Below are 23,193 nucleotides of genomic sequence, written 5' to 3'. Positions count from 1 at the left end.
TTCGGGAGTTCATGTTCATTAACAGACTCCTTCGCATGTGGCTGTGCAGACTTAAGCTTGCTGAGTAGATGTATTTCGGCTGAAACTGTCGAGATAGGATATTATTTAATGCTTTTATTTAGTCGACTAAAGAATGTTAAGGAAAACCGATTCTTGAAGCCTTATCCTAATAACAGAAGCACATTCTAGTCGACCAGTTTATGAAGTATACACATACGCTTGGGATTGAGAGCCCGAAAGCTCGCACAAACACTTCGATTCTCCAAAAGATATTCCGCGACCTAGGAAAACTATCGTCGAGGCAAGCCATCAGGATGTGCTTTTCGCGAGCAAATGGTTCCCATAACTCAGCGCCTGCGCCCTTCTTTACTTCCCGAAAAACGACTCCTTTCAATTGTCTGTGAACCGCAGCTTTCGTTCCGGCTACACCTTCAGACTTCCTGCGACGAAGCTTGAATGCTGTTGCAAAGCCCTCGCGACGACAAATGCACCGCCTAGCACCGCCGCTGCAGTCACCATGTTGCTGTCAAGCCCATTGCTCTTCTTCACTAGTCCCTCTTGTTCGTCATCGTACAGCACGGTGTGGGCGACGTCAGGTAACTCCCAGCCCTTCAGTGCTCTACCAGTCTTCAACATGCTGGATGCCCCGTCGGCGTGGTAGAAGTTTGGCAGCACCGGCAGGAGAGTTTTGAACCAGAAGCGGTTCATCGAGCTGCTCCATCCCGTGAAGTTCATCGCGTCTTCGCTTCTGTTGACTGCGTCCAGCACCGCCGGGACCCTGATCTCAGTAAGATCGGTGAACGCCTTGTTGAGGCTTGCCATAATCCACACGGCCGAAACTTTCATCTCGGCTCCCAGAGACTCCTGCAAGCAGTTAACCAAGGTTGCCGCCGAAACGATGCAGTTCATACCACCCTGGCCAGGCAAAGGGTTGAACTTGTGCGCCGCGTCTCCGATTACGACGATTCGGCCGAAATGCCACTTCCGTAGGACGAAATGAGGCAAGGCCGTGATTCCACTGTGCTCAGGATCACGCTCGTCATAGAGCTTGGAAAAGTCGACGTCCAAACCGCCGGTTCTCGGGGCCTTGGCTGCCCACTCTTTGGCTTTCTCAATGGCCATCCGATGATCCTCCTTCGTGAAACGAGGAATCGTGTCGTAAGTGCATTTACGCATATTCTCGGGAAGCCTGAATGTCCAGAACGTACTGCAGCGGACGCCATTAGTTATAAGAACAGCGGAGGATCAAGTCGCAGAAGGCCTTACAAGGTGCGCTCTCCTTTTCCTCTCATCCAGCCAGCATTGTAGCCATTCCCTGTCAAGCTTCCCACGAAACCGGGCGACATCTTTTCGGTGTGCTTTGACACCCCAAAGCAGGTAGCCCAGTCGCAGGTAATATCTAGATGACAAGTCAGCTTCCTTCGGGGGACATCGTCAAAGCCGTCTGCGTGCCACCACCGACCTTGCTTGTCTTGCTCTGGTATTATGCCAGGCCCTGCCATCTCGGCGTTCCTCCACATCTCCTTCCGAACAGACGAGTGCACGCCGTCGGCACCAAGCACCATCTGGGCTTCGAACACATCTCCAGCAGCCGTGTGCACAATAGCTTTATCCTCGAGACCATCGATGCGCACAACCTTCTGGTTGACGAGCAGCCGGTTCTTCTCGCGAATATGCTTGTGAAGCACAGACACCAAGTCATGTCGGTTGAAGAAGCCAACGCCGTATCCATGGCGCTCTTTAAGCATGGCTGTAGTGTCGGTGAAATGCATCTTCCCGCTGGTCGTTGCATGTTAGTGACCCGTTTTCTTTTCGACGGTCGGGTTGAGAACACTTACGTTTCCACATCGACCAAAGCGGTCTTGACCACGGGTTGCCAGAGGTCCTGGATGTCTTCCCAGAGACCCAACTGGTGCAACACGCGTAGACCTTGCGGCTGCAGGGCGATGCTGGCGCCAATGTTGGGGGTGCAGCTGCCGTAAGCTTCGAGGAGGAGGTAGTCGACACCAAGGCCTTGCATCATCAAAGCGAAGGTGAGGCCCGTGAGGCCACTGCCAACGATCACAACGGTGGTTTGGCGCTTTTCCGGTGACATTGTCAAAATAGGTATCCGTGTGTGAGTGATGAATGTGTAGTCGGAATTAAGGCGTGGATTTCTCACTTTGACCTGATTTGATAGAGAGGAAGATTAACTGAACTTCAACGCCGTGGAAAGAATAGCAGGTCTATATAGTCCTTACATGTCTTCTACGCAACGATTATCAATGTCGTTGTCGTTGTCGTTGTCGGTAAGAAGAATCGACCGTGAGCCCGAACACACATTGGCTTGAGAAAAGACAAGGATGAGAAGATTCCCTTCCAGCTGGAGACATCTCCCCGGCCTTGATACTGCAGGGACCGTATTATTCTTTGGCAACGATGCCGAGCCCGGATGGTAGGCCACTACGGACTGCCGCGCCCGACGTCGATCCTAGAATGAACGTATGACTCGAGCGCCCCGCTAACGGCCCCCTACTGCGTCCGCAACCCGACAGCCTACTGAGTGATGCCCGCCTCGCTTGAAGGCGGCGGTCTTGCGTTCATGCTACATTACAATTAGAATGTAGAGTTTGATACCTGTCAGTTGCGACAACTATTGACTGTTTCGTAACTCAGAGCTTCCTGTGGGCCGATCATAGAAAGTCAACCTCCACAAATGAAGTGTAACGTCAAGTTCTTTTTGATTTGTGAGCACAAATATTACACTTGGGAAAAACATGGAAACTCACGATGGGTTAGGGTGAGTAGTCACTTGCTAGAGCCTACTTAGCCAACTAGGCTTCATGGTTCTACCACATACGACCATACCCATTGGAAAATTCGGGATCCCGTCCGCTCTCCCATAGACAAGCCAATGAGGGCCGGATTAGTAGTTGGGTCGGTGACGACCAGCGAATACCTGGTGTTGTATGTTTTTTGTTGCTTTTTGGCGTTGTTTGGCCGGTAGCAGCATGGGGGTTCGTCATGACAGGCCATGTTATTCTAGTCAGCTGACATTTCGCAGACTGTGGGCAGAATGAACATGAAGCTCAGAAATTGCTTGTGGTAAATCTATGTACGCCATCCAACTATCAAACACAAGCAACCTGACAGTCAGAAGCTGTGCTCATAGGCGCATCATATCAACTGAGTTGGCCGCCAAGGCTCGTTCACACGCTTTGAGCGCTTATCGCGCGCATACATCACTATTGCCTTTCCCTCTCCAGGTCTCCGACGATCGATATCAAAAAGATCAGTGTCGGTAACCAAATCGCCCAACTTGAGGTATCCAAACGTGCGAGGGTCGAAATCGGGATGCCGTTTGGTGATGAGCGCGCCGACTTTGGCCAAGTTCGCCCAGCCATCTTCGTCTGACGTTGCTTCAACTGCCTTTCGCAGCAAATTCTTCAGGCCGTAGTCACTCTTAACCAGGGTAGACTGCGGTCGCTCTTGCGGCGGCGGGCTGCTGACGACGGGGCTTACAGGCGGAACTGCGATTTGCTCATCGTGGATGATGTTCTCGAAGTAGATGAACTTGTCGCATGCCGAGACGAAGGGCTTAGGCGTCTTGTGCTCTCCAAAACCATACACAACGAGGCCGGACTCGCGTATCCGAGAAGCCAGACGAGTGAAGTCACTGTCGCTGGAAACGAGGCAGAAGCCGTCAAAGCGTTTGGTGTAGAGTAGATCCATGGCGTCTATGATCATGGCAGAGTCCGTCGCGTTCTTTCCTTGAGTGTATGCGAACTGCTGGACGGGCTGGATCGACTGTGTGAGGAGCTGGTCCTTCCAGCCCTTGAGGCTGGTCCCGGTCCAGTCACCATAGGCTCGTCTCACGAAGGCAGTACCGTATTTGGCGACTTCGGCGAGCAATGGACCAGCCACCGAGGGCCGCACATTGTCTGCGTCGATGAGAATTGCGAGCTTTGCTGCCTCGGAAGCCATGTTGTTGCTTTCGCAAGGAGTTGCAATCTGTGTTCGCGGGGAAATCTCACCACTGATGTAGGAGTGAGAATTGCTACACAGCTTAGTAAGTTCCGTATCGCTTATGCGAAGAAACCAGAAAACGCGTAGAAATTGCAAGGTTGCTGCAGAATGCCCCGCAATATGTGCCATCAGCAAAGACAAAGTTTGCTGTCCGTGGCCAAATCAGAATTAGACGCCTTGCCGTTTGCAAGCTCAGCTGATGCCTGCCTGTCATACCACGCCTTACCTTTGTTATTTAATGCATTTTGAAACTTAATAAGGGCAAGATGGTTTGCGCACCATTTTTATTTTATTGTTTCAGAGTCAAAGACACAGAGTGACATATACAACAACTCAAGTCCCGCTCTATGCCGGTACAACTGACCAGCTTTCCGCTGTGAATTCCAGTTGGCCGAATACTCTCAGCGTCTCAGGGTCCATGTACACCCGAAGTCCCATATTCGGCCGACCAAGATTGAAAACCCGGAAAATGACATAAACTGTGTCGGTATTGTCTGTCAAGACGTTGTCCCTCATCTTCATGTGGAATCATTTGTTAGCAGCTTTTTCTTGAATTGACAAAGTTATGGTTTCAAGTTGGAGACTAACTCTTTGATACTGAGCTTTGCTCATGTAGAACGGAGTTTCACATGACATGGTTGTCGTTTTGACCTCGATGAAGTACTTCGGCCTGCGTGAGCTCGAAAGCCATGGATGCGTCGGTAGGTACCCTCTGTCGACAAAAAGAGCTGTCAAAGCCCCTTCGAAGTCTTCGTAGACAATGTCCGAAGTTTCTCGGCCGCTCCAAGGCTCCATATTCGCATACTCTGGGTGAACAGTCACGTATCTCCGGATGTTGCTCTTCCAGTTTTCTCTCGAGAATTCGTGGCTTTGCAACGCATGAGAAAGCAACTCGAATACCTGGCAGGCCTAATTAGTCGCCAATACAGCCATGATCCAAGGGTACTACTCACGAACAGCTCCCCTGCAGCGCCGATCTTGCAGTCTCTCTCAATCTGACTCGCTGAACGTAGCTCCAAGCTTGTCTGGCCATTGGTGGCTTGAAGGCCATCGTGAGCTTGGCTCATACCAAGCGAGCCCGACAATGGTAAGGCGTTGTCCCTTCTCATTCTTGCTGCAGTAATGACTCTCTCCAAAAGAGCGACATAGGGAGACTCGTCAATCCTGGCAGTGTTCCAAGACATTCCCGGCGAAGCGGATCGCGTCGTCGACACGAAGGTGCGTGGCAATGTGGCGGTTGATCTGTATGGTGCAACTGCGCCGACGATACTAACACCATCTTCCGTTTCATTCCTGATTGGCGTTTCATCAGAGCTCACAGAGGAGCCGGGTGTCTCTGGATCTTCTGATTCGGAACGATTGTGATGGTCCGTGATGAAGTCGCCTTGGTCATGCACGATAATTGCTGAACGGTCCAAAACTGTTTCTGCACCTAGACTCGGAGACTCGTCGACATTTGCAAACTCGATGGAGTCTATGCCACTGTCCTCAAGAGCTCTATCAAGCTTAGATATTGGAGCTAGCATGATTGCTTTTGTTGAGTTCACCATGCTCTCTGTAATACCCTGAGATATGTGCGTGACCGGGTGTCTCATCACGCATTCGAGAAGTTTGCGTGGAAGCACGTTGGTAAACATGTACTCCTGATCGTCTTCGTCTCGCGGCACATAGACCTTCAGACTTGATTGGCTGTCCTCGATGTGAAGTGTTGTTCTCTTGCCCTCGACAACGTGCGAACGTCCATCTTGAACAAGAGAAAGATCTGAGGAGATCCCGTCAGTTTCACGTATTTCAGCCGATCTTAGAGTAGCATAAAATGCGTCTGTCTCTCGTCTACCCTGACAGCGAGGGCTGTCAAAATGCACCGCAACTCTGGAATCAGTTTAGCGATAGGTCAACTGCAACAGACAGAGCACTGGTATGACTGACCTAAGAATAGCATATGCTCGATTTCGTATCTGCCGCTGTGGATTCACCGTGCGAACTGCCCCTCCGCCATGGAAGGAGGTGATCTCCTTGACACAGCGGGATAGATATCGGTTCTCTAGCTGCATCCATTCAATGAACGGACGTAACACTGCCACTTCTCTCAGACTGAGATCAAGAAACTTGACCCTTCCTTCGAATGAACTCCTCAATGCATCGCGGTCGACGATGCAGAAATCCGTATCTGCCGTTCGTAGTTTGGTATGACCGTTGGGTTCTTGAATGGGGAGAAATGGAGTCTGTCGCAAGTCGCTAGGTTGCGGATGAGGCGCTTCCGAAAGCAAAGAATTGACTACCCAGATCAAATCCTTGACTTTTGAGACTGTCGCTGAACCTCCATCTGCAGTGTGCCTCAGCTCATCAAGAGCCATTTGGAGGTCTAACGTTTTGACGCCTAGACTTTCAACGAAGAAGTCCTTCAATGATTCATAGTCATCATCAATTGAAACTCGTCCTCTCAGTCTGGTTGCAGCAGACCAGACGCATTGGAAAACGCTGTGCCATGAAACATCAAAATCCGTTGGCATAAATACCAATTCTTCGCTCTCAAATGTCGCCCTTCACTATGCTCAGCTACAATGGACCGTAGGCAGGAAGAGTTAGAAAATACATACCGCAGTTCTTCCATGTCAACTGAGAGGAGGGTACTTGTTAGATCATCCAAAGCCTGGTAGATGTTTCTGATCCTATCAATGTCATCGCAACCCATTCTTTTGAGCGTTCTCAGCTCGTCGACAAGGATGCTCCAGTTGCAGTCTTCGACGCCGATCGTGGTTTTGAACAAGTTCATACAGACGGAGCTTGTAACGTGGTCGACGCTCAGCCAAGGCTCATATAGCCGCTCCAGGGCAAATTTGCCCTCCATATCGAAGGGCGCGCTCCAGACACACTCGTCAGGGAGCACCCATTTGCATTTGCCATCTTGAAGTGGTATATAGATGCATTTCTGTGTTAAAAAGACGTCCCTGTTATTGTTAGACAACGATACAACCAATTTTTTGGAACATACTATACCTTATCTTGTCCGCAGCTTCAACCCGATTATCAGATCCTTGATATTGCGTCTGTACGTATTGATATAATGCGAATAACCTTGCAGAAGCCACGGGGTCTTGCGACAAAGCGCCAACAGAGTATTCGAGCATGTCGAGTGCAAACTTCAGGTGGTCTTCGCATAAGCCGACTCCAAGTCTTGAAAGAAATCTTTTCCAATTTGGTGGAGGAGTCTCGTAAATCTCTTCGGAGTCAAGCCAAAGCCAAGGGAAAACGGTGTCTTCATCGACATATCTTGCGAGGAGACTTTTCAGCGGTCGCGCAGGAAAGTAAGTGTCCTCGAGGGGACGCAGATGGTTTCCTACGCAAAGAACATCTGTCCCTCGAAGTCTGCCGATGCCCTCAAGCGTTAGATCCTCGAGGCCGTGAGATGCGGCGTAACCTTCAACGAGACAACTCAAGAACTTCTCCGGTCTGTATTCATGAACATACTTCAAATCCATTGGCAATATCCCATCCCTTGATGGAAGTTTGACGTTCGTCATGACTTTCAATCTTTTGCTGAACCATTCGTACCATGTCATCGTTTGGTTGTCTGGAGTATCCGGCTGGTCATCAAAGTATGCATTGTCGAGAAATGCTTTGAAAAAGTACCCTGGTGCTCCATCTCCAGGATTTGGACCAGGGGGTGTGGATTTGAGAACCTCGGTGTCATGATTGTTGAAGTACGCGTGCTGCGGATGACAAAGCAGTCCAACGTCGTCGCAAACAAGGATGTCCGGGTACGAAAGTTTCTCGTCCGTCAGGTTCTCAGTTAGATAGAGAAATTCCAGGTGGTCTCTTGAGGTTTCGGTGGTGAGATGTCCCATCACGTCATCGTCTGGATCGTAATCATTTACGATTGTCTTTCGCACACGGCTGATCGAAGCGGTCTTGACGCCCAGAGACTTGAACAGTTTCAGTCGTTGAGGACTTACCACCTTTCTCGAAACTAGCCTTAAGCCCAAGGTGGAAGGTATATTCAGGCCGCGGACTTGAGAAAAGTAAATGTTCGCTGGCGGCGCAGCAGAGACCCAGGATCCGTCTTGAAGGGGTATGAGATCCATTGCTTTGAGCTCCGATATCTCATTCCTGGATCTTCCATACAAGAGGAGACTGTAGGCCAAGGCAGAGTTCAGAAGCCTTGCTGTGCGCTCATGCCAGTCTTTTGTGGTTTCTGGCGACTTCATACGTGATGACGCTGAATCTCTGAGATCTGCTTCCAACCACCTGCTGACCTGCGGGAGACCTATGGACGTAAGACTCTCGTAGTCGTCTAGAGTATCGAGGGCTACTTTGCTGTAGTGTCGCGAGATTACCTGTCCCGGGCTACCATCGTCCAAGAGAAGCTCCCCGTATTCGTCGAAGTGGGCTTCCTCTGGACGATAAAGGTCTGATAGATCTCGCAATGCTAGACTTTTGTTGTCGTAAAACACTTTTGCATCGATCAGATTTCCAGAGATAGCATCGACTAAGTCATCCCAAATTTTCGCTCGAGAGTTGTCTTGACGATCTGGCAAGTACTTTAGCCATTCGTACCGCAAGGTGGCGTATTCGCAGAACTGCGATGCTGCAATTATGAACGCGTTCGCGATTTCTGGGATGAGGCTCAAGTTTCGAGAAGAATCCCCGACGATATCCTGTCTGTTGGCAGTTGTGACGAAGTCGGCCTGGATGAGAAAATTGAACCCAACTTTCCTCACAGGGAGGAATGCAAAAACGTCTTGAGGCTCTATTATGGGCGCCGAACTATGCGAAAGCGGGAATGCGAGGACGATTTCGGACTTTTCATATGCCCGAGAAGCTTCTTCTGCATCGGAGTAAGTCCTGCTCTCGTTCCGGGAAAGGCCATCTGCATCGTGACGTGTTATATGGAAATGCGTGATCTGTTCCTCTGACTTTCCGTTGACGACTTCGACTCGTTGCAGTCTGGCCCGGTGTTCTTGCGGATAAGTGAGCGTATGTGTGACTGAAGACAGTTGTTGTCCATCCTGGTCGTAGAACCTGACGACGACCTTTCGAATGTTTCTTAAGAACATTAGAACCGTCTCTTGCAGTTCTTCGAACTGCGCTCGGATTGCCCCTTTGTCGCCAGTTTCGTGGAGATGGAGAGTGATTCTTGTTAATGGCGACTCCAACTCCTCTTCGATGTCCTCCCATACGGGTGAAATCATGCCCATCCCCGAATCACCATTTTTGTGCCTGAAAGAGAACGAGAAGGGCCCCGATTGGATGTGAACTTTCCAGGCCACCATGAAGACGGACTTGAAGCCAATACCCTTTTCTCCAATGTACCCGTGAGCCCCGGTCTTGGAGCTCTTTCCAATCGAGCAGATAGCTGTCAAGTTTTGAGGGGTGAAACCATCTTCGTTGCATTCGAGGACAATCTTTCGGGGAAAGACCGTAAAGCGAACAAAGGGCACCGAGCCTTCAGCGGCAGCTTTGGTGTACTGGTTGTCGTCGGCGTTTTGAAGGAGCTCGAAGACGAATCGGGCCTTGCTTGAGTAGAGATTCTTCGCTAGCCTACCATCTCGTGTTACTCACCTCTTCGAGAGAGTGATGACTGTTGAAAACTTACGTGATGACGGAAGATCCGATCATCTGATCCTTCTTGAGAAGAGCATCCTCGATCATCCTGCGTCTGTCTTCTGGAATACCCAGCAAAATCTCTTCGCCGATGTATCCATGTTCTTTGGCAATGTCTTTCACCAAGTTTTTGGCACTTCGTCGCTCATCCGGACCAGCTGTTGACGATGACATCTTGTGCGAGAAGGAGTCGTGCTGAGTTGGTACTTCGTCTGCAATCGTGCTGTAAGAAAGGGAGACATTCGTCGATTCGAAAAATAACAATTTGGAAGGAAAATGCTACGATCAGTATATTGTTGGGCATACGCCGCTAGAAACAATGATGCCTGATGAAGAGACCTCGTTATCGTGTTGGTGCGGCCTCCTTCTCTGCGGCCATGGCGCATTAGGCGGCCAAAAGGGGGATCAGTGATTTTCAATCCCACCAACACCGACACTCATTGTTTCACCCCGCGCCAAGACTGGTTCATGTTGCAATTCCGTATGCATATCCAGGGCGCAGCAATGCTACCGACGATTAGAAGCGTGTATGAGGGCCAAATTCCATGAGCATTTCCTCGGCGGCCATCCCCCTTCCACCCCACGAGCACATAAGGTAACCCCTGGACGTTGACGCTCTGGCGTCGTCCAATGGGGTCTTGGCTTACATGTCACACAACATAATGGACACTTCTGCTCAGGTACATTACTGGTTTTTGGCATAATAGGAGGGGAAATGAGGTTTACAGCTTGAATTGGTTTATATCTATATATATCACAATATCAGGTAGCTTAACGCGGACGCCCTTTGCCTTAGGTATACAAAGACGCACTGGCGATTAAACATTGCCACCACCATCACCACCACGAGCAGCACATAAGGTCGTTAGCCGCGCGGCACTTAGAGACCGCAATGCGGCCATGCCTTCTCGGCGCAAATCTTTATATTTTTAGATTCACCGTCAAATATCCAAACAAGCGCTACTTGCAGGAGGACAGACTCTTTTCCAGTCCCTCTCATCCCGAAAGCTTCCTAGGCACAAGGTACACGTTCAAGTCGGGCTTCTGCCATAAAACGAAGACCTGGCTGTCGTCGCACCACTTTCGCGAATCATCGGATAGGCGAATATCAAAGTTCCAGATCAGTCTGGCTAGAATCAGGCGCATTTCGGCGTACGCAAGACTGTAACGTGGTCAGTGGGTGCCCGTCTGCGCCGACTGGAGATATGATTGGGGGCTCGAAGACCACACTTTACACTTACTTCTTCCCAATGCAATCACGAGGTCCAGTAGAGAAGGGCTGGAGTGACGTTCTGGCGTCGTCGACGAAGCGGTCATCGCCCAGCCATCGCTCAGGGATGAAGTCTTCAGCGCGTGAAAAGTGCTTAGGGTTATGATATATAGCCCATTGCCACACGTCAACGGTCGTCTACGCAGTTAAACTACTGTTAGCAACACATCACTCACCCACGTCGAACTTGAAGTCGGCGACTTACTCCCTCGGGAAGATATTCTCCCAGAATGGTATCTCCCCCCTCGGCGATCGTCCGGGGACTGGCACTGGGAACCGGGGGATACAGGCGCATGCTTTCTCTCAATACGGCCTGCATGTACGTCAAGTCTTGGACGCTGATCATGTCAATCTGGCCCTCCGATGTAAAGGTGGAGCGAAGCTCGTCTTTGAGCTTCTCAAGAGTTTCGGGATGGGTTGCCAGAAAGAACGTCGCCGCGGACAGCAAAGTAGCTGTGGTCTCGGAGCCGCCGATAATGAGTACTGAGGCGTTGGACGCGAGCTCATCAAAGGTCATGGCCTGCACATCGCGGAGTCAGCCTGCAGAACACATCATGGTCCACGTCGCCGACATCGAGTTTTGAACGTACGCCTCCGGCCGATTCCGATCTGCTGACCATGGCCTCCATGAAGTCAGGGCGCTTCTCCCCGAGCGCGAGTCTCTTCTTCACCTTCTCGTGAGTAAAAGCCCTGTGCTTGGCAAATTTAACGACCAGATCCCGCGGTATCGCCAACATCAACAAGGGCTCCAGCCAGCTGAGCCGGCGGATGTTGGTCATGTACGCCTGGTTCTTGAAGCTGTGAAAAATAGTCTCAATCCACGGATGATACGTCTTGCTCTCGAGGCACCCAAAAGGTTCGCCGAACGACAAGTCGCCGATCACATCAAAAGTAGCAAAGTTCAACCACTTCGTGATATTCAACGGCCGCGTTCCATCCCGCGCCTCCTCGTGCAACTTGTCGATGAGCGTATTCACGTACTGCATGATGATGGGCTGCTGCTCCAGCATGGACTGCGCCGAGAAGGCGTGCGCCAGCGACCGGCGCATGCGCTGGTGGTTGAAGCGATCGGAGCCGATGATGTTGTCGTAGTTGAAGCGGCCTTCGACGGGATCCCTCGGGTTTTCGCCGGCGGGGGTCTTACGGTGACCGCGGACCTCGCGCATGCCGTCCGGGTGGTTGATCGACAAGAAATCGGGCCCGATTCTCACGATCGGACCGTATTTCTCATGGAGCTCCAGCATTCGGCGGTGGCCATTGCCGGCGAGGTACATGCGAACGTAGGGTATGTTCGATACGGACCATAGCTTCGGGCCCGGGAACCTTCGCAGCGGGTTGAGGAAGAGTTGGTAGAAGCACCAGCCGAGGCAGTAGGCCAAGAACTAATATGGAGATGTTAAACAGCATCGCGCCAGGTGTTCAGGGATCGACAACATACAAGTCCAATTGCAAGGGTGAGCAACGCGATCGAGAGACTCGGTGCTCGACCGTTGGTTCCAAGAAGCTGTAACATGACGAAGATGTACCGAGCAGACGGTAACGCTGGTGAGTGGAGTGCAGATGCGTCAAGCCGGCGCTGTCGAAGCCTGGCTCGGGCTGGATGGCGTTGGCGCTAGTGAAATGACTGATGTCGCGATATGGAAGTGATGTTTGGTCGGTTCGAGTCCAGACACTGTGTTCAAGGCTTCTTTTCGTCCACCGACCGCGGGTTTTGTTCACCCCCGACGCTGACACTCGAGATGAGGGAGCTTACGAGCGAAGGCGACCAACGATAAAGGGGGGAGGCACAGCGAGCGGGTCGGGTTCATCACACTCGTGTTGCTAATCACACTTGTGACTTGCTTTATTTGCTGCATGATGTGTGTTGGTTCCTAAAACGGACGGATGCAGCCTCGGCAGCGGGCTACATGCGGCAGGCTGAAGTTGGAACAGAAGCCACCTCGATCCCACTGAGGCAGTGATTTCCCCATTCTGTATTTGCGATCAGGTGACCAGGTTTCTTTGGCGCACAAGGCAGACATCAGCCATGAGATATCAGTTGAATCTGGAGGTCTTGAGGCTGTTCTCGCCAAAGCGGTAGAGGTCGCGATCGGGTTGATTGGTACCCACTTTATCAATATTCCATAACGCTTGAGCCGATAGTATAGTGACGGTAGTGAAGGCCTGTTATCTTCTCGCTATCATGGGGCATGAGCTATCGCTGCTTTCGTTAGCTTTTTGTGAGAAAGTGCAAGTAGGCTCCTGAGACGACGAGGGCCTGATTGTCTCGATCCTGGCTGAACCTCATCGTTCACGGTTCTTCGGCTCCGCTCAACGGCGATTCACCTCCCAAGATGAGTTAGACGATGCCGGGGTCTTTCGCAGGTAGGCGCAGTATGAAAAGGTTGTTGGCGACCAACAGAGCGAAGAAGTGACAGAAGTTCAAAATACATATCATGCTATTTTCATTCCCAGGTTAGTCAGCCTTATTACATAAGTCAAGAGTGATTGATGCGAACTGGACCGTGCAGCCGCCGCCGCTTTTGGGACTCTGGGAGCTTGTTTCGTCAGATGTTGGTAGATCTTAAGTTGAAGGGGACTCATTTTGAATCGCGTGGGATCTTATCAACCCAGGGCCGTTCAGGGTCCGAAACTCTGATGTACCGCATGGGAAGTTCCTCATGGAAGACAATTTATCCAACGTGCTTTCTTCTTCTTCTTTGTCAGAAGTGTTCTAATATTTATTTAGGTACTCACAGATGCTCGTGCATCAATTGTGCAACAAATGCAGAGATAAGACCCATCCTGTGACCAAATTACGTCAGCGGGTCCTGCTCACGCGCTTGTTTGGTCGATGCAACCTGGCGTCCTTGCTGCCGCCCTGCCGCCCTCTGACGACCCCGCGGAAGGGGGTGCCCTGCCCCACCATTGCCAGCTTCCTCCGTCCCTCGCAACCCAACTGTTCCCGTCGCTCACCTTTCATGCGCATTCCTTCCCCCGAAACCCCGACCCGGAGCCCGATCCTGACGTCGACGTTCTTCGCTCAACTTGGTCTTCTCCGTGTCTGTGTCTTTCTGCGGCGATCTAGTCTGCGCCGCTCCGTGTGCTCTCCGACTCCGACGACCATCCGGTCTCACAGCTTGTTACTTTGAAGGCGGCCTCCGAACCCCTCACCTCCGGCGCCATCTCGTTCGGACCGCGCCACAACTGGTGATCGATATTTGATCCCGCACAATACGCCTTTTGATACGGACTTTCGAATACAGCAGACTTCAGGTCCAACGGCATCATGTTTTCTCAGGTAAGAGGACTCCCCAGTTCCATCCTCATTCACGTCGCACCATCACAAAAGAGCTTGTCCGACGCAGTGAGACGACTCATTTCTACGCGTCGTCGAAGACATAACCTGAAGCCACTTCACTAATATCCATCCGTACCACCCTCAACTTTGAGATCAGCCTCACAGACATACATTACGCATGTGCTGACTTCTCTATAGAAGAAGCCGTATTCGGCGGTCACGGTGAACATCGAGACCCTCACCAGCGAAACGTACGAGGAGGATGACCTGAGCGGTATCCCCGACCTCGTCGAGGTCATCAAGCTTCAAGGCTCCGGACCCGCCGAGGCCGCTCGCGCTATCCGCAAGAAGCTCAAGTACGGCAACGTTCACCGTCAGCTCAGAGCTCTGACCATCCTGGACGGCCTCATCCAGAACGCCGGTCCGCGTTTTCAACGCGCCTTCGCAGACGAGACTCTTCTGGAGCGTCTGCGAGTCTGTGGAACATCTGATCTGTCTGATCCCGATGTCAAGAAGAAGTGCACCGAGCTGTTCCGCAGTTGGTCTCAGTACAAGAACACCCCAGGCTTGGAGCGCATTGCCAAGCTGCACCAGGTAATATTACACGAGAGCATTGAAGGCCGCCGCTGACAAGATCAGGAACTGCCGAAGCGCAAGGTCGCTGCCACTCAGGAGAGATCCAAGGCTGTTCGTGAGACCGAGAACCCCTTCGGCGAGGAGGAGGAGGACAAGCCTCCCTCGCCCACTGGCCGTGCTGGCGAGTCCTCGAGAACACAGCCAACACCTTACGGCGGTACATCTGGTGCCGTTTCCTCCTTCAGCCACACCAAGTCCCCGTCCAGCTCAGGAAGCTCATTCTTCAGCTCATCCAAAGATAAGAAGAAGAAGGACAAGGATAAGAAGAGCAAGCGAAAGCCCTTCAACCTTGAGCTCGAGAAGGAGGCAATGAAGGGCGCCATCGCGGAAAGCTCCATCGCCACCACCAACTTGAACAACACCCTCCAAAGTATCAACAGAGAAAGAGAGCGGATCTCCGAAAACCCTCAAGCCGTGGCAAACTTCGAGAACTGCAAGCAGTTGAGAAGGAAGATCCTCCGCTACGTGAGTCCCATCACATCAACGAGCCTCCAATATACCTAATGTGTCTTAGATCCACCACATCGAATCCGAGGAGTGGCTAGGCAGTCTTCTCAGAGCCAACGACGAGCTTGTCACGGCACTCATGACCTTCGAGCAACTTGACCGGTCGATCGATGCCGATAGTGACTCGGACGATGAGCTTGCTGAGCAAGCTCATATTTATCGAAGTATGAGCGCTTTACGTTCACGGACACATTAAAGCCATGCTAATCTTCGACAGTGGTCACCGAGAAGGCTAAGAATTCCATGTCCCCGCCTCCGGACGTCTCTGGCCTGAGCATCGGCCACACGCCTTCGCCACGCCCTCCCGCCCCGCCACGCCCGGCTCCGATGGTAGCGCACGCTCCTCCGAAGCCCCCGAGACCTCCCGTTCAGCCAGCCCGGTCGGTTCAGCCAGTCCAGCAGGACTCTGAAGAAGAGGACGACGATGACCCGTTTGCCGATAAGAACGCGCTCGAGACGCCCGCTCAGGAACGTGGGGAGCCAAGGTGGTGATATCTGATGGTCGAGGTTTACCAGGTTTCCCTTTTGGTCCGCCATCATATTTCTGTCAGGGAAGGCCCCGCTACGTTGGGCGGGTAAGTGATTGATAGATGATATCTTTCGCAGGTTGGGAACAGAAGTCATCTGATCTGGCAAGGCGCCCATCTAGATTATAATGATGAACGACTCAAGCAATCTTTCTGTCCTGGCCGTTTTTTCTCACATGTCCACTAAAGCTATCCAATGTTACAGAAATCCCTCCCCCGAGTTTCCGAAATCGGTCACCGACTTCTACCGCCCGTGGATCCCGGCTTCGGCCGCAAACCCCTTTTGGGATCAGCGCCCGGTCCCCCAGCGTCCCCGCCGAGCCCATTTCCGGGCTTTCCCACCCGATGGCCCCCGCCGGAGATGCTACGATCCCGCCATTCCCTCGGCGGCATGTGTCAATATTGCCCAGATCCTTTCTGCCCGGGGTGAGCTTCTTCCAATGACAACCTCGCTCGCCAGGCACGAGCTTTATGTTTCAATCTCCTCGATTGCTCGGCCGAAAGTGCAAACATCCCATAGAGTCCAACCCCGCGGTTCGATGCGACGTTAAATCAAGGCCCGTGAGGTTGCACCAAGGGCGCGATTTAATTGATAACTCGATAACCTTGTGTTGCATCTCGGGACCTCTTCGTGACTCGCGCGCACGTTTACTCAGCGGGGTCGATGCGAACGCGTGTGGAAGGTGCACCGAGGCGTGATATTGGGGTGAGATGAGAATATCACCCTTTTTCTGGTTCTGACCCGTCACAAGCTGCATGAGGCCATCGTGGACGGGAAGGTTGCATGGGAGCATGCTATCGCGGTGGGGAGTATTGTGACGGTGCCGCACACTCACCTACCGCCAAGATGATAACCAAATCCAAGCTCCATCTCAAGCACATATATGAACTCACTTCATCCGCCTCCGAGTCTATGATGTCTTAGGTTCTCCAGCCTCCGTCCCTGAGTAGGTCCTCACTTCTCCCCTCCCACGCCGCTCAAGATGCTCGCGCTCGTCACCCTCGCCCTCGCGGCCGCGGCCCACGCCGCCAACACCACCACAACCCTCAAGCCCGTCCTTCGCGAGGGTTGCAACAAGGCCGACCCGGCCAACCTGGTGCCCGCCAGCAACATCACTCTCGAGTATGGCTCCAAGAACGAGAAGCTCGTGAGCGTCTCTCTGGCCATGAAGTACCCTTCCGTGGTCCTCGAGGAGGTCGAAGCCGTCGCTGCCGTCGACTGCGCCGCCGAGAGCATCACCGTCACCTTCAACGCCACCGCGGCCTTCGAGCAGACCTCGCGCGACTGGCAGGCCCTTGACGACTTCGTCATGGTCACCAACCACGCCGGCAACTGCGACGCCGAGAACGAGCGCGGTTTCTTCCTCGTGGACACCGTCTCCTTCGACGCTGCCACGCTCAAGGTCGTCGCTAACGCTCACAAGAGCGACGTTGCCAACACGGCTAGTAAGTTTCACTCTTGTTCCCGACTCTGAGAGACTGGAGATGCTAACAAAACACCCCAGCCAAGACGGAGATCGTCTTCTCCAACGTCCCCGTCCAGAACCCCGCCAAGCGCGACATCACCTGGGACGACGAGGGCGTGCACATCTCCAACTCCCTCTCCCTGCCCGCCGCCACCACCCTCTTCACCGCGGACCCCTACCTCGCCGTCACCGCCGACGAGGCCTCCCTCACCTCCTCCATGACCTTCTCCGGCGTCCTCAAGTACACCGTCATCCCGCCCAAGGTCGACGAGCTCGCCCTCGACATCGACACCACCTTCGCCGCCGCCCTCGGCCTCACCGTCGACGTCAAGGCCCCCTACGCCGGCAACTTCACCTACGACCCGGAGGACCTGGGCTACAACTTCGTCGACATCCCCGGCATCATCAAGCTCGGCCCCGCCCTCGGCTTCGCCGTCGGCCTCGAGCTCGAGGCCGACGCCAAGGCCACCGTCACCACCGACCTCGGCCTCGACTTCCCCGACGCCAAGCTCCATCTCGACCTGCTCAACTCGTCCGCCAACGCCGCCACCGGCTGGGACCCCGTCTGGACCGCCCACGCCAACATCTCCGAGAAGGCCGCTGTCGGTGTCAACCCCTACGTCGAGCTCGGCGTCCAGCTCGTTTTCAACATCCTCGGCGGCGCTATTGATCTGAGCACCGGTGTCACCTCGCACTCCAAGCTCGTCAACGACTTCACTCTGTCTGCTAGCCAGGGTGTTGGTACCGGTGGTACTGGTATTGGCCAGGACAACACCAACTGCGCCGAGGGCTTTGCTGTCAAGAGCGACTTCTTCTTCAGCGTCGTTGGGTTTGCTACCAAGTGGTGGTCGCAGGAGCTTTACAGCGTTGAGGTCCCTGTTGCTGACGAGTGCTACACCTGGTTGTAAGGATTTTTTGTGTTATGCCACATCGTCAAGTGAATGTAATCAAGACCTGTGTTATGGACTCGCATACCAGTTTTTCTATTGTACATATTAACTGAGTCTTATACCACCAATTCCTCCATATAAACCTAAGGCACTAGCAACGAAGCGACAAGGCCTTTGAACGTGTATTGGAATGAACTAGACTTGGACCTCCGGAGAGTTTCATGATGGACGGTATTAGTACCTGTCATGTCCTAATGGCATCATTTCCTCGACGAAAGTCGCTCTCGTCCAAATATCCATATTCATGAAGTATTTCGAAGACACTTCAGCCGCTGTCGCGCCGGGGGCGGGGCACTGGTTATTGTCGCTCCGCCCGAACCATCCGCATGATGAGTGCTCCTTCATCCAACCGTCGTTAACCAAAGATGTTTCGAAGTTGGGAGTTTCTTCTTCGAGCCATCTCAGAAGCGCCACAAAGTCAAACTTGGGCGAAATTCCTGGATTACCCCTACCGACTCTTCGATATGTGACAAGTTCTGTCTGGATCGCAGCCCAAAGAACGCCCAGGGATTCGCCAGAACAGGGTATCTTCATGAAGTCATGGTCTTCATCAAAAGCACACCGATTGCTTGGATCCAATCTTTCGTCTTGTTCTGCTTCCTCCTCCTCCTCACGATCAGGCGTATCTAAATTGCTGAATTTGGTTGAGAAGTGGCGGTTGTGCGGCAGTCTTGTAGCACGACGAAGAATCAAGGACAGGCATCTCCAGCCAAGTCTACACGATGGTTTCCACCCATCAATAACATCCTGCGGAACTTGGTCGGCCAGCTCCATTGCAGTAATGGAACGATGACTGCACTGGTCCTGTTCAACAGACGAGAAGAGATCCCGCACTGATATATCGGCCAACAGAGTTGTGTCTGTGCCGAGAACGAGCATGCAAACAAGCAATGCCACAGCTCCAAACATGTTCTCGCCATCTTTGCCATTCTCGGCCAAATAGAACGCCACAGCGACCAGAGCATGTAGGGGCCCCAACCTCATCTCACTCTCGAGTCTACAATCGACACCGCGGCAACGGCGTCGAAAGAGACCGCTAAAGGTGTTGATGTCGGGCCTCGATGGCGTCATGAACACTGCTATAACGCTGTGACACACTGCCTGCACAGAACTATGGCAGAAGTTGTGTTTCCAGTTCTCGGGAATTCTGTGCCTCCCGGCTTTCAGTAAACGTTGCACTTCCGGTGAGTTGGCGTCCCACCGTCCGCAAATGTCCTTCTCTTCACCAGGAAAGCGGAAACACTGAACGAAGCTTGTGCTGACCTCCGCAGGTGTGAGATTGGTGTGAGAACGTAAGATCGATATCATGAGGCTATCGAGTATAGTATGTCCATTGGAATCCAGGTTGTTGAGAGCGATCGGGTGCCAACTTTCCATAATCTGTGTAAGGTCGCAAATCATATGGCAGCAGGTTTTGCCGCCGTCCAGAAAAGACGCTGCAAGATGGTAGGGATCTATTGCTCCGAAGTCGAGATCTATACGTGAACTTCTCTTTTGGTCTTCCAGCTGTCCGATGAGGTTTCTGTTGCCTGTCATGATCGCAAACGCCCAAGAGTCCAGTGCTGAATCCTGCGGCGACTTCAAAATAGCATCCGCAATCGACTTGTGGGACACCATTACATCCTCAAACGCAATCATGCTAAAGCGGTTATGAATGAAAGCGCATTCTATGGATTTCTGGTAAGATCGGTTTTCCGTCTCGGAATTTGGCCATGGTGTCCACGAAGATTGATCATGTAGTTCAAAGGGCGCCTGCATTTGGTCATCCACAGGCGGAGATTCCACTCTTTCATAATCCGGCGTTGCCGAATAGTGAATGACCCAAAAGCAAGTGTCTATCGGCCCGATAACCTCGTTCGATGGATCATTTTGCCTAAGCGAGACCGGAAACGATACGAATCGCGAGTCAAAAGACTGCGGCGGTCCCATCAAAGCAGGGCTCAGAATGACTTGCGAGACCAGGTGAGCGGTCCATTCTTGAGGTCCGAGTCCCCAAAACTTGGCAGTTATGAAGCAGTGCATCCAATAGTCATAGAGCCAGTTGGAAATAATCCTGTACGAGTGGTTAACATCGAGGCTAAGTAGCATGCAGACACCCAGGGGGAATTGCTACCTTCTGTCGCCAGCATTGCACCGGCTTAACAAATCTTCTCTGCGACCTTGCAAGAGCAAATTGGAACGGTCGAGCATCGCTTTTTGCTGAACCATGGCAAATGTAGGTGTCATCCCGAAACCTTGAAAATTGGCCTCGGGGCTGGTGATGCTGATATTCTCCGGCGTCATAGGGCCATGACCAAACGGAGAATGGTGATTTGCCTGTCTTGGAAGTGAGGCTCGGTACGCTGTGTATGGAAGATTCCATCTTGAGAAGCTATAGTCATGGTTATTTTCCTATTTGAGACTACCATAAATGTCATGTCATGTGTCAACTTACATTCCTGGAGTCAATGGCGAGATTGTGTGATGACGAATGCTGTCCCTCAAATACCGTTTCAGCTGTTTGCTATCAACAGGCGTCATCGAGTCCCCTTGTTGAACCTGCACAGAGTTTACACTACCCTCCGAGCGATTGCGTTTGCCAAGGGCTTTGACGATGGCTTCTTTATCCCCCTCTTTGGTGTTTTTTCGAATGTTCCATTTGCGGAGACGATATCGGTAATCTTCAGGCCTGCAGGTATTTTGTGTTAAATGAACGGCTATTGGCGCTACATGATAAGGCTCAACATACCGCGCACTGAAAGCATGATTTGTCTCCATGAATTCAGATAACTGTTTGAATTGGAGGGCGGGCCTCGTTGGATTTCTCCCGAGGAAAGCGTCAACAATGATATCCTTGAGATAGTCCCAGCGTTGGTTATAAGGAATATGCTGGAGGGTTCGTCCCGATATGGGTTCGTCGTTCGCGAGGGGGTCCATAGCTGTGATGGATTTCGAAAATCTTAGTCACGACTAGAAGAGATGTGAATTCTTTGATTCAAGACAGACAAATAGTCCTCAAGAAGTAAATGGATTCGAAGAGGCCCGAGACCGACCTTCTGCGAATGTCCATTTGCTTTACGGGAGGTACTGTTCAAAGCAACGTTTCGATCCTCGCCACAACAAAACATGAGATGATGAGCAAATGAAAGGTAAATGGATACGAGGGACAGCCGGACATACTTATATAAGGGCTTGGAGTTCGCCCAAGGCATACCAGGCAGCGGCCGCCTCGTTTTAGGAAAGGTTGGCGGTAAAGACAACTCACACTGCAAGAGTACGTACATCGTTCATGACATCTGACTGCCTGCGCTTCCTTGTGCAACCTGTAAAAGGGGATTCGCCAATCAGTTCTCAAGGACCGACGTGCTTATCAGACATCATTTCCGGCTGTTGTTTACCAAGACGACCAATCATTACATCAACAAAACGGGAGAACCCAATTGACAATGGAGAAGGAAGCCACACTCTTGGCAACTGTTCTTCTACTTGGGCGCAGACGGCACGGCTAGGAACCACATATATCCGACCCAACCTCAGCGCAGATTAGGACAGAACAAAAGGTGAATGCCCAATCAGGTAGTAGTGGCGCTGCAACCGCGGTTAGATGCGCGTCGTTTGTCTGCGCAATAGCAAAAGCATGCAGGAATCGCGGCTTTGAAATGGTTAACAAAAGGTGAAGATCCAATAGAAAAAGAGACCCCTACACCATTCATTGCTTTCCATCGGTCAGGCGCGTGGTTAAGTCGGCTGTGGGATAACACCGCAAGTCATCGGAACGCTTCTGCACTTTGGCATGCATTGCCTGGTTCTAGTCTCCAACAAAAGGTGATTAGCCAATCATCTTTTGAGAATTATGCTGGCAGACTCGGCCGGCATGATGCAATGGTTCAACTTGATGTGTAAGGTAAAAAAGGAGGCTACAACAGGGGATGAGAGATTGTCTCAGTCGTGCAACGCCAGCTCATCCATGGCCCTCGAGGTAAGGCCAGATAGGTTAAGGCAGCCTTATATGTTACTGCCGGGCAAGATTACAGGAAGTCTACTCTTACTTTTGGTAGTGAGACGGAGCAGGTATCGATTAGGAGAGTGACAAGAACGAAGCCGGACTTAAAGCGCCTTGTAAGTATTCTTGGCATTATGACTATTAAGCTGTTGGGCTAGACTCTCTTACAGACTGGTGGGTGAGTTTCCCGTCGATAGATTTTGTCAGTTCCAGGCAGATTGCAGGCTACACCGGCCCAGATTCGTCCCAAAAGCCTCTCAAAAGTCTATGGGAACATAAATAATAAGGACTTCCCCTTCCAAAGGGTTGTCATCACTTCATCATCCTCTCAACCACTCATCTATTCTTACGATAACGCACCAATCTTCCATTAGACGGGCTAAAGGATATCTAATGACATTACATATACCCTGCTCAAGAAGCCCTGTCTAGTCGTGTGCATATTGTTCAGGTTCTCATACCTATTCGATTATCAGCTCCAAGACCTCCTCCATATCAAGATCGCCCTGCCCCGGCCGAGAAGCCTTCCAAACCATCATGGGTTCTATTAAGAAGACGTCCAAGCCAACGTAAGCCCAACCTCTTTCCACCTCCCATTGTCATATTCCGTCCTGACATCATGCTTCTAGCCCTATCCGCTCTTCTCGTCCATCCGACGATACCTCGAGCACGATTGCCCGATGCGGCTCGCCGACAAGACAAACCTCCAAAGCCACGAAGAAGGCAAAGTCTGGACATAAGAAGGACAAGAAAGATATCAAGAAGAAGGATGCTGTCGAGGGGTATGATATCGGATCGGACTTAGCCTACATGGGTTCACAGTTTGAGGAATAAGTGGTTTCGTTGAAGGGGGTTGGCTAGACTCATCTTGAATCGGACGAGTAATGTAGGAATTGGTGGTTCTTCATGAGCCATCCATGCGTCACACAGGATCTCGATAGAAACACCATTGCTACCCGTCTCCTA

At 51.9% G+C, this 23,193-nt stretch overlaps 6 protein-coding genes across 6 annotated transcripts; 3 read left to right on the top strand and 3 right to left on the bottom strand.

The window, feature by feature from the left end:
* Positions 1-423: 423 nt before the first annotated feature.
* CkaCkLH20_06549 (FAD binding domain protein) lies at positions 424-2,095 on the bottom strand (the record flags this gene model as incomplete). The annotated part of the gene is made up of 4 exons (XM_038889266.1): positions 424-1,207; positions 1,267-1,399; positions 1,463-1,779; positions 1,839-2,095. 4 exons carry the CDS (start codon positions 2,093-2,095, stop codon positions 424-426), a joined length of 1,491 nt encoding a protein of 496 aa, XP_038745564.1.
* A 1,061-nt stretch (positions 2,096-3,156) lies between these two features.
* Positions 3,157-9,783, bottom strand: CkaCkLH20_06548 (ino80 chromatin remodeling complex protein; the record flags this gene model as incomplete). The annotated part of the gene is made up of 4 exons (XM_038889265.1): positions 3,157-4,036; positions 6,606-6,956; positions 7,006-9,546; positions 9,602-9,783. 4 exons carry the CDS (start codon positions 9,781-9,783, stop codon positions 3,157-3,159), a joined length of 3,954 nt encoding a protein of 1,317 aa, XP_038745563.1.
* An 822-nt stretch (positions 9,784-10,605) lies between these two features.
* Positions 10,606-12,392, bottom strand: CkaCkLH20_06547 (trichothecene c-15 hydroxylase; the record flags this gene model as incomplete). The annotated part of the gene is made up of 5 exons (XM_038889264.1): positions 10,606-10,771; positions 10,851-11,017; positions 11,085-11,399; positions 11,470-12,261; positions 12,318-12,392. 5 exons carry the CDS (start codon positions 12,390-12,392, stop codon positions 10,606-10,608), a joined length of 1,515 nt encoding a protein of 504 aa, XP_038745562.1.
* A 1,755-nt stretch (positions 12,393-14,147) lies between these two features.
* On the top strand, positions 14,148-15,794 carry CkaCkLH20_06546 (vhs domain-containing protein; the record flags this gene model as incomplete). Its single annotated transcript, XM_038889263.1, has 5 exons — positions 14,148-14,225; positions 14,358-14,753; positions 14,799-15,260; positions 15,310-15,466; positions 15,520-15,794. The coding sequence occupies 5 exons, from the start codon at positions 14,148-14,150 to the stop codon at positions 15,792-15,794; spliced, it is 1,368 nt and encodes a 455-aa protein (XP_038745561.1).
* Positions 15,795-16,812: 1,018 nt separating this feature from the next.
* On the top strand, positions 16,813-18,203 carry CkaCkLH20_06545 (isoamyl alcohol; the record flags this gene model as incomplete). The annotated part of the gene is made up of 2 exons (XM_038889262.1): positions 16,813-17,275; positions 17,335-18,203. The coding sequence occupies 2 exons, from the start codon at positions 16,813-16,815 to the stop codon at positions 18,201-18,203; spliced, it is 1,332 nt and encodes a 443-aa protein (XP_038745560.1).
* Positions 18,204-22,764: 4,561 nt separating this feature from the next.
* CkaCkLH20_06544 (uncharacterized protein) lies at positions 22,765-23,061 on the top strand (the record flags this gene model as incomplete). Its single annotated transcript, XM_038889261.1, has 2 exons — positions 22,765-22,796; positions 22,857-23,061. 2 exons carry the CDS (start codon positions 22,765-22,767, stop codon positions 23,059-23,061), a joined length of 237 nt encoding a protein of 78 aa, XP_038745559.1.
* Positions 23,062-23,193: the final 132 nt, after the last annotated feature.

The sequence above is a fragment of the Colletotrichum karsti genome, assembly GCF_011947395.1.
Source record: "Colletotrichum karsti strain CkLH20 chromosome Unknown Scaffold19, whole genome shotgun sequence".
NCBI classification, from domain to species: Eukaryota; Fungi; Ascomycota; class Sordariomycetes; order Glomerellales; family Glomerellaceae; genus Colletotrichum; species Colletotrichum karsti.
The sequence above is the reverse complement of the archived record's forward strand: the minus strand, read 5'-3'. Positions and strand labels throughout refer to the sequence as shown.